We start from the raw sequence: 15,492 nt of genomic DNA, 5'->3' as shown, positions 1-15,492 counted from the left end.
TGGTAGAGTGCATCCTCCAGGGGTTACTGAGGAAAAGGGTATGAGAGGTTAAAAATATAGAGAGAAACAGGGAGGGAGAAAGAGAGAGATTGAGACCTTGCCCTTGCATGTTTATAACATCTTCATTTTCTCTTCACATGTGATTTATAATTTTTGTTTGGGTATAGGTTTGTATGTTTGTTTTTGGTTGAAAATAATATTCCTTCAAAATTTTGAAGGCATCTTTTAAGTGCCTTCGATCTAGTGCTCTTCAGAAGTCTGTTGTCACTCTATTTTCTGATCCTTTGTGAAGTCCTGTTTCTTTTTTGTTTCCAGAAGCTTGTAGAATCTTCTCTTTGCTCACAGCATTCTGAATTATGAAAATCATGAGCCTTGCTTTTCATCCACTATGCTGGCATTTGGTGGACCCTTTCTGTCTGAGAAAAAAAATTTTGAATTGTTTTGTTACTGATTTCCTATCCTTTATTTTCTCTGCTTTTTCTTTTCCTGGACCTTCTATTATTTGGATTTTGGACTCTTTGGTCCTCTTGTCTTCTTATAGTGTCCTGTTCTTATTTCACAGATGCAGCATCTTTTTTGTTGCTATCCTTCCTGAGGATATTAATTTTTTTTTTAAATGTGCTCTTCACTTTCCGTGGTTCCTGTATCTTTTAAGTTGTTTTCTGTATGTTTTGGTCTCTGACTTTCTTATTTGAGACTTTTCTTGGGCATCATATAATCTTGGCTATATGCCCGTGGTTAAGAGTAGGGAACTATTGGAAGCTCTGAACTTCACTGTGGGGTTATTTGGCTGGGCCATTTGCTGGGGGAACCCCAATCTTCAGATCTTTCCTTCTGAGCTTCCTCCCAAAAAGTCTTCCAATATTTTGTCTGGAGAGTGAAGTCTGGCTGTCAGCTTTCTCAGAACCTAGTGCGGGAGGAGGGCTGGGGCGTCTCAGTATTCAACACGTACATACACAATCATTTAATCCCCTCTTTTGGAACAGTATGCACGTTCTGAACTGTACCAAATTTCTTCTGTTTTATCCTCCCCAGAAAACAGAACTCCAGCCTTCTGCTAGGTAGGGGAAGTGTTTCCTATTATAAATGAACAGGAAGGGGATCTAAGGATTTAACTGTTTCCCAAACAGATTTTTCCACACTCCTCCTTCCCTCTCACCTACATAGCAATCTCGGCTGCTAGTTCTGAGCCTCCTGAGGATTCTTTGGGGTAAGCAGGTTGCTCTTCCACTGTTCCCTCTCCTGGCTTAGGTGTTAGCTTTCTAGGATCTATCATTCATCCGACTGCTTTCCAAATTTCAAAATGTGTTGCTATTCTCTTCTCTCCTGTTCTCTCTGACCATGTGGGGTTTTGTCTTAAACAAACAAACAAACAAACAAAACCCCTCTTATTGTAGTTCTAGCAGGTTTGAGGAGAGAGTGAAATTAGATGGGTTTGTTCAATCCACCATCTTAATCAAGAAGCCCTTTGAAACATTTTCTTCACTTGGCTTCAGTGGCATGTCCTCCTGAGTGTCGTCTTAGTTCATCCAATGCTCAGCCCCCTCCAATGCTGGGTCCCCCTCTCCTTTCTGACCTCTGCACGTTTCAGGGCCTCCGGACTTTGATTTCCTCTTCCTTTTCTGTGTTCACTTAAGTGGCTTCCTCAAGTCCTAGGGCTCTACGCACCATTAATATGCTTTTGCTTCCCAAATTTATATTTCCAACTAGACCTTCCTGCTGAATTCAGAATTGCCTACTTAGAGTCTTCCCTTGGATGTCCAACGAGCATCTCGGTTTACCCACCCTCCCCTCCCCAAAACCAGCTCCTCCCCCTTCATTCTCCTCAGTAAAAGGTCCCACCGTGAACCAGCTACTTCTGGTAACCTTCGTGTCATTACTTGATTTCTCTCTTTTTCTAACATCCAATCGCTCAGAAACTCCTAAAGACTCTATTTTAAAAAATATAACCCACATCTTGCCACATCTCATCACTTAACCACTGTCTCAGATGTAGTTAAGCAGAGAAGCTTTCTGGAATATTCTATCTATATAAGATAGCATCCCTTCCAGCATAGCACTCTCTGTACATATGTGTATATCCAGTTCCAGCCCAACACCACAGAACAGGCTCTAGTTTTCTTTCTTTACATATCTGTAATCCCCTTCTCCAACAGTAAAAACGTGGCTCATCAGTTAATCATCAGTTAAAAAGTGTCTTAGAGCCTGAGGCTCTGGCATTTCAGAGAAGAAATAGAGTAATACCTACAGAAGTGAAGTGAGGGGCTAACCCAAGGTGACACTAGGAGATGTGTGCAGAGTTTTTACATTTGGGAATTGGGTAGTAATGTGCTCAGCCTTAGAGGAGTGTTAATGATATGCTATTATAATTTATTTTTAAATGCTCCTTTGAAATAATTTATTTTGGGAAATGTTCTTAGAGACGAAAGTTGCCTGGCACTGATAACCTTATATCAATACTTAATTTGTTAAATAATCAAAATATATTCCATTTTTTTTCTGGACAAAAATTAAAGGCTGGGGTAAAGCATCTCCCCTGAGATGTTCCCTTCTTAGTTGTACTTTTTTAGACATGTGAGTTTTTCTAGCACCGTGCCTATATATGCCACTAGAATAAGGAAGAGAATTTTGGAGAGAAGGTACTTCAAGCCTAGGGACATAGTTCTGGTGCAGAAATGTCCCAGCTATTCTTCCTGAAAGTGGCCTCTTCATTTCTTGCACGTTGTCCCACTGTTTAAGCATCCTCTCATCTGTCTGAAAGGATTTCCTGAACATGTGGTCGGTGACCTTGGAGCCCCTCCTAGAGGCTTTTTTTGATCACCTTAACACAACTGTGCAAGAGTTTCCTCCCTGGTTTACTTTATTAGTTCTGGCTGAGGTCCACAACAACATTGTCAAATGTTTGATTCATAAAAACAGTAAGTCCAGCTGGTGTGTGGGTGGATGTCTCTGAAAATAAATGTACTTTTTCTGTAGTCCATTTCACTCATTGCCTAATTTACGTAGATAGATAGATAGATAGATAGATAGATAAATAGATAGATAGATAGATAGATATAGATATACACTTAAAAATGCTCCCCAAGGAAGTGCCTTTTTCTGATATCCACAAAGGACCTGCTGGGGCTACTGGTTTCCTGGCCATGTAACCTTAGAGTCAGAGAAGTGCTGGGCACCGTGGCGTGCTGTTCAGATGCTATGATAAAGGACAGGCAGAAAGATGAGAGGGGGATGCCCCTAACTACCAGCAAGGAGCAGTGTGGGTGAAGAACCAGCATGCGATTGTGCGTTTTTATTTATTGTTAGTTTTTTGTTACATGGTGCATAATGTAAACCTCTTCCCTATCTTCAGTAAAATCTTCTTTGCCTTTAAAAAAAAAAAAAAAATGTGGCCTAGGAAGCCTGGAGAAACAATGTGCCCACACATAAGAAGATGAGTTCTGCTGCAAAGCCATTAGTTTGCAGCAACGTGAAAAAATAACCAGCATCTTTTATGCCACCTATTAACTAACTTTCCATCCACAAAATCTTCTTATAGGCACGGAGCTCAGGTCACCAGGCAGGTTCCCAATGGTGTCACAGGTGTTTGAGGTCGCTGGTCATCAATACTTGTTGAAATCCCTGTTGGGTCTTCATGGTCCCTCCCTGTAGAAGTAGCTAGTAGCACTGTTGTTAGCTTGCTGTTCCTACAGAGCAGCAGTGCGCGGATCCCGTGTCCTTTATACGTAGGGCCTTATGAAATGACATTTCCATGAGTTTGAGGACGCTATGTGCCACCCAGGAGTTTTCACTATTTAAGCCTGTCTTAATTTACTTTTGTCTTTTGTTAGCTGGATTCCATGGCTACACTAAAAAATGTGTTTGTGCTCCTTCTTTATTTTCATTAGGGTACCAGAACATCTCGTGAAGAGCATAACTTGGCAGACATTGCAAGCAGTTAATTTTTGCCATAAACACAATGTAAGTCCCATGATCTCCCTTGAAACATCAGAAGGCTGCCCTTAAGCTGAGGTGGAGTTATATCATCTGCTCAAAGTTATATCATCCTTTTGTGGATGTAATTTTTCACCCAAATCTCCTTAAGCCTGGTTGGGGTAAATAGAGGCGAAAAATGCCAACCTAGCTATTCCTTCTTGTTCAGGTTACATAAAAGATGCATTTTTATGATTTTGAGCTAGTAGTTATAGACGCATACTGATCAGAAGCTGCTCAGATTTAAGGTAGCATCCCATTTACTTGGAGCCTGTAGGGGTCTGGTACTCTGAAAACGCTCGGAAATTGGGGAGACTCCCACACGACACATGCCTATTTGGTTGCTGTAGTTAGAGTCCCAGGCACGATACACAAGTGCTAGTGTCTGCTTTGGTGAGATATGAGTGCCAGGTCTGAAACAAAGCAGCCCAGTGGCAGCCTGTGACACTCAGGCCACAGCGAGGCCTGGCGGACGCACAGTGCTCCCACGTGGCGTGACTTCCCAGGTGCTGGGAAGCCTGCTGCCTCCCTGCACGCAGAAGCCACATCCTACTAGGAGAGCTTATTTTGGTCAAGGGCAGTTTGACTGCAATATGCCATCCTACCAAATGCCAGGGTCATTTTAGGTGGTGGGCCTGAATCCCCATCTCTGAGTTTTTCTAAATGATTTTTCCTGATGCCAACTTCCCAGGAGAAAATATGGGAGTAGCCAGCACTTCTCCCTACTGAGTCTCTGCCTTGCTGAAGGCTACGTTTGCATGTATAGCAAGGAGCATAGGCGCCTTATACCCAGTTTCCCTGAAAATAAGACCTAGCCGGACACTCAGCTCTAATGCGTCTTTCGGAGAAAAAATTAATGTAAAACTCAGTATTATATTATATATATATATATATATATATATATATATATATATATATATATATATATCATATCGTATCATATCATTATCATATCATATTAAAGACTCAGCCTTATATTATAGTAAAATAAGACCGGGTCTTATATTAATTTTTTTTCTCCAGAAGAAGCATTAGAGCTGATTGTCCGGCTAGGTCTTATTTTCGGGGAAACACAGTATTGCTGTTTACTGCAAGTGAAGGTCATTGCTTTCCTGGGAGCAGATTTTAGGATAGGGGCTCAAGACAGCTGGTATAAAGGCCCTGGTGGGGAAAATCAGAGACACTGAAGACAAATATAATTCATACTACAGTTCCCTGGAGAGCCCCTGACACTCTGTTTGGCCATATGTGTTGATGGGGGGAGGGTGTAGAAACTTGTAAAGAATTCCCAGCACAGAATAGGAGCACATTCTTGCTTACAAGTACTTCTGACCATCTGTCATCATGATATTCATGGGTGTACCCATAGTAATATATGAAGCCAGTGGTAAAAGACTGAAGATTTTGGGGCCATTAATTGCTGAGAACCACATAGATTGTAATAGAATAATTCAGAAATTGTCTCCCCAATTTTTTTTCCAGAGTAATTAGTACCCTTGGGGAAACACTGACGCTGGTCTCTCACCCTGAAGGTCCTTTGAAATCAGTGCTAGGCCAGGCCCAAGAAGAACCTCTGTCCTCTCTCCAAATTCTAGAAGGTCAAGAATACCCCAGGGTTTCAGCTGCAAGCCAAAGAGGGTCTCTCATTGCAGAAGGATCCAACATTCTTCTCCAGAGAGGAAAATGCTTGGAAGAAGGGAAGATTATTAAGAACCCTGAAACAGTATTTGAACCCAACTTTTATTTTTATGTAATTGTTAATTAGGTTGTTGATTTGTTCTTTTCCAAAAAAAATTTTTAATAAGAAAATCATGTGAAGCTTTTTAAACATTCGTTTAACATCTCTCTGTTAAACAATGTCAGCTGTGGTTTGGAAACCACAGGTGATTTGAGTCTAAACCACGGAGTGGGGGCCTCATCCTGTGGGGTGGATGCAGCTCTCAGAATACTTGATGTGTGTGGAATGGAGCTGACATCTAGCGACTCTCTCCAGAGGGTGAACGCTGCCTACTCTTGTTTATCTTGTCAGGACAAATGTCAGAGCTTGAAGGGAAGTCTCTTGGCAAGCTCCTGGTTCCCACCCTTCTCTTCCCCAACTTATCTCAGCAGGCCCAGGGCTTGTCCTGTTTACCAGTCAGACTGTGTTCTTTTCTGTTAAACAACCGAATTATGAATTCTGCTTATGCACCAACTTGTACCAGTAGTCATGGTTCAGGCCTCGTCCAAGACCTTTTAACATTTTCCCTTTTACCTAGGGTTGCCAGATTAAATACAGGGTCCCCAGTTAATTTTGAATTTCAGATAAACATAACTTTTTGGTGTAAGTGTGCCCCAAATACTGCATGGGACATACTTATACTAAAAAATGTTATCTAAAATTCAGATTTACCTGGGTGTCTTATATTTTTATTTGCTAAATCTGGCTACCCTTCTTTCATTTTTCCCTTCACCCTTGTTGGTGCTTTTGGGCCCTTCATGAATTTGGGATAATTCGGGCTATAATAGGTATGATACTAGATTTATTTTATGATGCTATTTTGCAAACTGTGCTGCTATTTTCCGATTATCCAAAAGGCCAGTAAGAGGTTCAAACAATTTCTTAAATATTTGCTAAATATTCATGTGTTTTATTTATCCCATGTCTTATAGTTGCTCTTTAATAATCTGTTTTGGTTTGATTTTTGTGACTAGTGCATACATAGAGATGTGAAGCCAGAAAATATCCTCATCACAAAACACTCAGTGATTAAGCTTTGTGACTTTGGATTCGCTCGGCTTTTGAGTGAGTATTGAAGTTCTTCTGAAGTGTAAAGATGAAAGATTCTTTATATGATTCTGATCTAAATGCTATAGAAAGCTAGTTCTTGTAAATGTAGGGCATAGGCTTGATATAAATTACAATTCTGTAATTATTCAAAATATGTAGACACATTCAGTGGTTTAAATATGTATTCTATATATAAATTGTACCACAGTAAAGTGGTTACTAAAAAGTATGTTACTCTCTCTCCTGGTTTCTACCATTTTTTTGCTAAAGTAGCACTTTTTCAGATTTACTATTTTAGAAGAGTGGTTTTCAACTTTGCAGATGAGAATCGCGTGGGGAACTATAAACTGTAACTATAAAAACTATACTGATCTCCCCCCAGGGATTGTGGTTTAATTGGATGGGGGTGGGGCCCAAGCATCAGTCATTTTAAAAATATCATATTCCAAGTGATTTTAATGTGCAGCCAGCATTAAGAACCACTGATTGAGAAAAGCTACAGATGGGGCCCAAGCTTGATGCCTTAGGTCCTCGCTGTCCTGGTTTTGATTCCATGCTTCCATCGCTTTGTTTTCCATGGCCCATCCCTGGTCAGCTGGACCAAGTGACTACTACACAGACTATGTGGCTACTAGGTGGTACCGCTCCCCAGAGCTGTTGGTGGGGGACACGCAGTACGGCCCCCCAGTAGATGTCTGGGCAATTGGCTGTGTCTTTGCTGAGCTGCTCTCAGGAGTGCCTCTGTGGCCAGGAAAATCAGATGTGGATCAGCTCTATCTGATCAGGAAAACCTTGGGTAAGTGATATCTGGTGTCTTCGTCCCGCCTTTCGGGAAACTGGATAGATTTACCCTTGTCCATGTAGGGCAGAGCCAAGTTCCTAGTCTCCTCTAATGCCCTTTACAGTTATGAAGGCAGGAAACTCTCAGCATCACATTTAAGTGACTCCATTAAAGGTGTCTGCATTTCTTCTAATAAAAAGAAAACACAGTTTTGAGTATGTACTAATTGTCATAAAAGACACAAGGTTCTCTCTTCAGCATAGTTTGGATCAAGTCAACTCTGAATAAGGATCGTAGCAACACTAAAAACATACATTTCTATAAGGGCTTCAAGTGCACAGAATGCTCATGCATTTTATTTCATTTCGGATGATGTGGTCATTCATTCTTTGGATGTCCTAGACTCCAGCCTGCCAGACTAGTTTCAATTCTTTAGATGCTGTAGAGGAAGTTTCTGAACCTTCTAAGTGTCATGAAGAAAGTCTGGTTCTTCTGATGTCATTCTTCTTATCTTGCTTTCCCACCTCAAAGCCGTTTCTTTTCTTTCTACTCTTGAAGTGAAGGAGAGGAGGGGAGGAAAGAGACCGATGAAAAGACCTACAAGCAGTAATTGTCCTCTTCAAAAGCCAGGGAATTTAGCTACTACTCCCTGTGTATTCCAATTTAAAGTGAAATTTTCCTCCTCTGAACTCTTGTAGCACCTGCTGTCACCATGTCTTCTCTTGTACTTTTATCTTCCCAAAGATACTGTAAGCTGCCTGAGGGTGAGATCATGTCTTATTTCTATCCTCCACCAACATCTGCACAAGCTAAGCAGTAAATATTTGCTGATGGCTTTTGTTGAGTGACATGTAAGCCACCGTGGAGCTCCTTCCAGGGACACTGAGCCTTCCTTTACTGTGTTTCCCCTTGTGATTTTAGGACACTCTCTCTGTGTCCCCCCTCCCACCCACCCTTCAGCTCTCTGATGGAAGAAGGTTATTAAGGTACAAGCACTGCTCTCATGATATCTGGGGCAAAGCATTAGAGAGTATATTTTGGCTGTTCGTCCAAAATGGGGCAGGTCAGCAGCTTTTAGATTTGAGTGAGAGGTAAAGTTCCAAACCAAATCAGTAAAATTAGGGGTAGGAACTCCAGCCCAGTCCAACAGCAGCATTAGAGGTGTTTGTTGTTCACTCTGCTCTAGGAAATGGGAAGTGTGCCCCAGGGGTGCCCTTCGGAGTATCTCCCTATATTCTCTGAACAAAATTCCTCTTCAAGTGTAATATCCCTAGAAATGTACCCAAGGATGATTTTAGCTGATTTGGTTGAAACATGGGCAGAGTGAGCCTCACATAATCCCCAGAATATAGAAATGCTCTTTTTGTTTCATTACTTCACATCATAAGTGCTTCTAAACAGTAGATAAAATTGGATTTTTAGGTGATCGCTAAAAGATGGTTCCAATTTAGAAATGTAGTCTTTTTAGGTAGATCTTCCATGATTTCCCTCCTCCCCTTCTTCCCTTCTTCCCTCCCCCCTTCCTTCCTTCTTTCCTCTTCCCTTCCTCCTTTCCTTCCATCCATCTCCCTCCTTCCTCAAATATTTATTGAGTGCTTGCTATGTGTCAGGCGCTGTTCTAAGTGTCAGGCCGATACACTTTTATCTTGACCAATCAGGATCCAGTTAACATGATTCTGATTTGTAGTTGTTGCACTTTTGCTATTTTTAAAAAGAGTGTTATCTGGTGTGTGTGTGTGTGTGTGTGTGTGTGTGTGTGTGTGTGTGTGTGTGCTTCTGAGTTGTTCGGTTTGGATTCCTTAAATACACTGTGAGCCTTGGGGGGCAAGAACCTGGTAGTTTTCCATTTCTGTGCGTGCCTCCTCTGTGCCTAACATGGCACTTCACCCACTGTGGATCTGGTGCAGATTGTTGGGGGTTGTTAAATGCCTCTCCCTCAGACTGGAAGAGCAAACTGCAGCCTCTGTAGCTGTAGGCCCAGATGGACGCAGCACCAAAGGAGGGACCCCACAGGTTAGTGCTTGCAAACCGATCTCATTTGACCTTCCTTTTTCTTCTTCTCTACAGGAAACCTCATTCCTAGGCACCAGCAAGTATTTAGCACAAATCAGTACTTCAGTGGGGTGAAAATTCCAGACCCTGAAGATAGGGTGAGTGACCCATTTTGGAAAGAATTCTGCATGTCAGGGCTTAGGTTACCAGAGTGTTTATGTGGTGATCGCTCTGTTTACCTGGGGAGTCGCGGGCTAAGTAGGTTTTGGTAGTTTCTCACCTATCTGAGCCCCATGGCCCACTCTGCACTGGAAGGTCAGTCTAAGGGTGAAAGAGAAAACCTGGGCAAGTCGGCTAGCAACACCCTGCCCTTCAGTGCTCACTTAGAGGTTGCTGATAGCAAAGGTTAGGGGCTCGCTGGACAGGACTGCAGAACGGCCTGCCATACCTCACCTGTTCTGCAGCACTTTCAGTAGTTGAAGCTAGGTAGCTCAGAGCCAGTCAACTTGCAGACAATGACTTGTCCAGGAAAATCCTGCATTGTCCCAATCTCCTAGTCTACTGTGCTCTCCCTCCCCAGACCATGGGGGCAAATGGTAATGAACTTGCATGGTCAGCCTCACTCTGGTGTGTGTCCTCTGTGGCCAATGCGGGGAACACACTCATTCTAAAAAAAACTGAAAAATTAAAAACCTGCATACCCTTAGCCCACTTTCAAGAATTTATTTCCAGGGAAATCATTAGACAAAGGCATAAAGATGTAGCATTCTTGAATAGAAATCATTTCCTTTAGTGTTCCATCAGTAGGGAAATAATTAAATAACTTAGGTATATCTTTATAATAGAAGCACATAGGCAGTAAATTCACCTGAAATTTACTTAGGCATGTATTCACCTGAAAAAAAGTCCATAATATATTGCTAACTGAAAAAAAAGGTTATAGAACAGTATATATAATTTGACATAATTTTGATAAATATTTAATATACAATACATGTATTTACATATATAAAGATAAAATAATACCACAACCCCTGGAATATCATGCAAAGGTTATCACATCTGTGAAGTAAATGCCTGCAAGGATATATACCAAAAGTGTTAACAGTGGATCTCTCTCTCTGGTGGGGTAATTTTTTTCTTTTTGTGTGTTTTTTTAATATTTTTTATGTCTCCTAAAGAGCTTTATTATAATCAGAAACATTTCAGAGCACAATTAAAGTTTGTGAAATCCTGAGTTTCTACGAAGAAAGTCACTTTCAGGTTGAAACTAACCTTCCTGTTGCTCAGTTTCCACCTGGAAGTTCTGTCAAGTTCCATTTGAGCTGTCTGTTCCCTCGGCTTCTGGCCTGTCCCACAGTGAAGGCTTCCGCTTCCACTTCCCCACTGCCCCCCTCTCCTGCAGCACTAGCAAGAGGAAAAGTAGGTCATGCTGGGAGCATGCTGGGCGGCAGAGGCAGGAATGACATCTGGCAGATGGGAGGTGACCTAACTGGCTCCCTTGTGACCTGGACATTCCCAGTACCACACTAAATATCCCTCAGCAATTTCCTGCTTGCTTCTCTACTGGGGAAGCCTCAGTAACAACCCAGGTTTCATAAATGTAAAAAGCTTCCCATGGTTTCCCAGAGGTTGTCCTGCAGGGGATTTCCTGTTGACAGAAACACAGGAAGAAACAGTGCGGGGGGGGGGGGGGGGGGGGGTGTGTGTGTGCTGGTAGAACATCTGTGCTGGAACCCTTCTGCCAGTCAGTAACCCTGCGGGAGGGAGGCCTGCTTGTTTTTGGGGGGGGGGGGGGAAACCGGCTAAGCAGGCAAGATGGGCCCATCTTATCACAGCCAAGCAGGCCACCTCATCCCAGGCGTTGTTGCTGAGACAGCAGAGCGCAGTGACAGCAGTGTCATGTCAACCCCCAGCGGTGCTCACGTTCAACACACAGAAATAGCAAGAGAAATATTTAAGCTATGAGGGGGGAAAGGGCTACTTTCAAGGGCTAATACAAGTCTGCTTTAGGGTTGTTTTTTTCCTATTAGGGAACTCCAAAAGTGAAGCTCTTATCCTTACTCTTATCAGTGATTAATAAGTGCACACTCAGGAACTGGTTGTTGTTGGCTGGTTCCCTGTCCCAAATAACATTGTGCTCGCAGCACCAGGATTGTTGCATTCCGTGAGCCTGGCCAGCTGCTTCAGCCTCTAGCTCACACACTGCCATCTTTATACACTCAGTGCACTCTGGTCATTTCTTTTCCTCAGCTTGGCTGGCTCTTACTTTCTCAGCTCCCTTCTTTGATTAGCCTCTTTGTCAGTGGTGTATTTCTTTAACTGGCTTGCCTGTCTGACATTGGGCATTCCCCCCACTTTATCGTGTTTGTTATTCCTCACTGTCTCTAGCATGTGGCTGGGGCAAAATAGTCTTATATGGCCAAAGGGAGACTGAGGAATGTCTGCTTGGGTGACAGTAGGATTATCAGGGGAACAGCAGGCTCTTGTGGGTGAAGACAACAGTGTTTATTCCAGAAAACCAAGAAGTATCTGTTCACCTGGGTAGCAAAAAATATATATATATATTTTGAAACTCCCTTTATGTTAATATCAATGAATGCAATAATTGGGGCCTCTTTATATAAATGCCAATGTAAGTGCCAAAAATTATTCTGAGGCCAGGCAAGTTATATAAATTGAGGCAGAAAAGAGGAAATAACAATTGCTTGATATGTTTTTTTTTTCTTTCATTAGTGTTCTTTCATAATTTGCTACCTATATCATTTCTTCAGGACATGAAAGGAGGGGTTAGGAAGAAAATTTGGAAAAGCGTTTTGGAGGTGGAGAGAGAAGAAGCTTGTGAAACAGGCGTAGAGAGGTTGTTTTAGGTGAGAGGTATGGTGGGCAGAGGGTAGAGGAGGAATGGAAGGTGCCATGAAGATACTCTCACTCAAAAGAAATGCAATCTGAGGTACCTTTTATTTGAATACATGCTGTCTGTAACCTCTTTCTTTTTCCTTTTCTTTCTTTTTTTTTTTTTTTAAACAGGAACCACTTGAATTAAAATTTCCAAACATCTCTTATCCTGCCCTGGGACTCTTAAAGGTAAAAATCATGATTTCCAGCCAACCAGAAAGTACGCAGGTGCTGTTATCATTGGGGAATCCATGGATTAAAGAGGGTTCCTTTTAGAATTCCTCTCCTCCTTTGAAAAGTATACATATTTTCAGTTTTTAAAATGGGTCACATTCTATTACAATGAAAACATCAGTGTTTTTTACTTTAAATAAACCTAACATTGTATTTGAAATCTAAATTTACACAAAATAGAAATTTCAGAGGAGTGGTGTTTGTTTTAAAAAAAGATCCTTTTCTTAAAAAAATGTTTAGCCATAGGATCCTTTTAAATAGCCAACTCCCTAGTATATTTGAAATAGGTTTTGATTTTAAAACTTGATTTATATATACATTTTCAGAAATACATAGGTCTTATATAAATGAGGTACCAATTAAAATATTTGCAAGTTACTGTCAGTGTCCCACACATTTCAAAAAGTATTTAATATGTTTACTCATGCATTTATAATATATTAATAATAAAAAGAATGAGACAGTTCCTTGGGGTATATGGTCATGAGATTTAATCTATCTAAGTATGAGCCCTATGGCCCACTTACTGGAAAAGCAAATAGATGTAACATAAAGGGATGTATATTACATCTCTTCTCCCATTCAGACACATATATGCTTCTAATGCATAGTCTATTTCTGAAAGAATATACAAAAAAGCACTGATTTTAGAAAGGGGGAATGGAAGAACCATTCTAGACTGTGCTATATCTTGTATGTTTATTTTTACCATATGTAGGGATTATTTTTTAAATTAAAAAAACTAATTTTTACAAAGTATATGCAAGGGACCAACAGGCTAAGTGGATTATTCTAGTTGGACACAGAGGTGAACTCAAAAATTGTATCCTGCTCCCCTGGGCAGAGCACCAACTGCTTCAAGAACAGCATATGGTGGGGCAAATGATTTTTTGTTACTATTTCTAGAAACTATTTATTATGTGGCTATGGCTACCCATTTAGGAATGATAATAGAAGGAAATAAAATCATGATTGGGGTTTTTTTTTTCTACTTTTCTCCTTCCTCTTGTTCCCAACTGAACAGTTTACTCTTACAAAGAAGAAAAAAATGACATTACTAAGTGAATACTATTTTAAAGATGGAATTTCCTGTTCTTTTAGGGCTGTCTTCACATGAATCCTGCTGAGAGATTGACATGTGAACAGCTGTTGAAGCACCCATATTTTGACAGCATCAGAGAAATAGGGGATTTGGCAAAAGATCATGGCAAGCCAACAAGGAAGACCCAAAGACAGAACCGAAAGCACCTGCCTGGGGTAAAACTGGGGCCCTGCTTTACAGAGGCATCCAAGATTGCAGCTTCAAGTGATTTCATACTTGCCATCTGGTGTAGAGTCTAAAGCTATAGTGAGATGGCAGGTGTGGCTTGCACTTCAACCACCCTCATTCCAGCCCGAGAAGACAAGTCACATGATCTACTGACCAGGGCCCCTGAGACCACTGCCTCCTAAGGCCCCTTCTCCCTGAATCCTAAAGGTGTCCTTGCCTTGCAGTTCTCAGCTACCTCATAGGGATCAGGGCTTTGGGCGTTATGCATGAGCACAGGTCTCAGCCAGGTACACGGGGAGTCCAACTGAGCAAGCTACTTTTGCTTTGGAAAACGAAATCAGATGTATGCCAGGCAGCTCTCTGCCATCATGTTTACCTTCAGTATTAATTGACATTCCAGGTTTATCCTAGAAAGGAACTGTTTTCCTCCCTGATCCTTCCATCATCAGAGTTGGCTAGGGTCAATGCAATGATGCGTGCTTTCAGTGACAGCAGCGGAACAGTACATTTAACCAAAGAATAGCATCCCAACTGTACACTGGGAGCCTGGGAAGAACCATGATTGGTATAAAGTGGCAAAACAGCCTTACAGTTAGTGTCTTGTCATAAGCCAAAAGCTGTTACAATTTAGAACAGAACCACAAATGAGATGAGCAGGCTGCCCCTGCTCACTTCTGGATCTGCCTAGGTACCCCTTAGACCTAAGTGATCTTGCCTTAGTCATTCCCTTTGCAGCCTCCTCTGCACAGCATGCTACATGGTCTCTGGTGGTGTGTGAGATTTGGAGGAAGACAGTGGACAAGCCACTAGAACAGGTGCTGCATGAATCCCCGGGCCCTGAGATAGACCAGAGTTATTTTATTATCTGTCATGTAAGACTCAGGTAACAAAACAGGCCAGAAATAGACTTTCCCCCAGTTCCCCTTATCTTGCTGTTTCTTTGTATTTAAGAGTAAAAGATCTTGATGGAAATCTTTTTACTTGAATGAAAGAATAGGGGGACCTCACTTATGTGCGTATTGCTTGTATTAGGTTGGTGCAAAAGCAATTGCAGTTTTTGCAATTTTTAACCTGTTAAACCACAATTACTTTTGCACCAACCTAATAGGTACTGGAGGATTCAAGTATTTGATTTGAAAGTATTAAGAGGTACCCGCTTTTTGGATACCTAAGGCCATATAGTACGATACAAAAAATACGTGTTCTCTTTACTTTCATTTGACATTGACAAGAAATTTAAACATTTTCAGGCAGCATGAAGGGAGCAGTTTTGCCTGTTTAAGGCGTAAAGTGGGCAAACCGCCTAAGTGCTGCAGACAACAGCTGTTTTTGCTATAAAACAAGGCATTGGCTTAAATGATCCTACAGTCCCAGGAAGCTCTTAATGCTTGTGAATATATGCTTTTTTCCAATAATGTTAACATGTAGATTTTTCCTTTTTCATACTCTCTAAATGTTCTTTAATGTGCATATTTTGCATTGCTTTTTAATTTAAACCTTTAAAAGGAAAAGCAGAGACCAAATTTAAACGTTTTTCTTCTCTCAGGTTCTGGATTCTGTGCAGAAAAAGTATTTCTG

The 15,492-nt window shown here is 41.4% G+C and overlaps 1 protein-coding gene across 4 annotated transcripts in view; it reads left to right on the top strand.

Annotated features, from left to right (window-relative positions):
* Positions 1-15,492, top strand: part of CDKL1 (cyclin dependent kinase like 1) — a 50,277-nt gene that overhangs the window by 32,509 nt on the left and 2,276 nt on the right. For all 4 annotated transcript variants that reach the window (XM_074327496.2, XM_019725658.3, XM_019725659.3 and 1 more), the window contains 6 exons: positions 3,888-3,960; positions 6,664-6,754; positions 7,335-7,535; positions 9,588-9,670; positions 12,543-12,599; positions 13,746-13,901. In XM_074327496.2, the coding sequence (XP_074183597.2) occupies positions 3,888-3,960; positions 6,664-6,754; positions 7,335-7,535; positions 9,588-9,670; positions 12,543-12,599; positions 13,746-13,901 (661 nt within the window). The remainder of the gene's footprint in view (positions 1-3,887; positions 3,961-6,663; positions 6,755-7,334; positions 7,536-9,587; positions 9,671-12,542; positions 12,600-13,745; positions 13,902-15,492) is intronic.

Source organism: Rhinolophus sinicus, chromosome 3, assembly GCF_057876585.1.
Source record: "Rhinolophus sinicus isolate RSI-liver-muscle chromosome 3, RSI-T2T, whole genome shotgun sequence".
Classification (NCBI taxonomy): Eukaryota; Metazoa; Chordata; class Mammalia; order Chiroptera; family Rhinolophidae; genus Rhinolophus; species Rhinolophus sinicus.
This window is presented reverse-complemented; position numbering and strand designations above follow the sequence as displayed.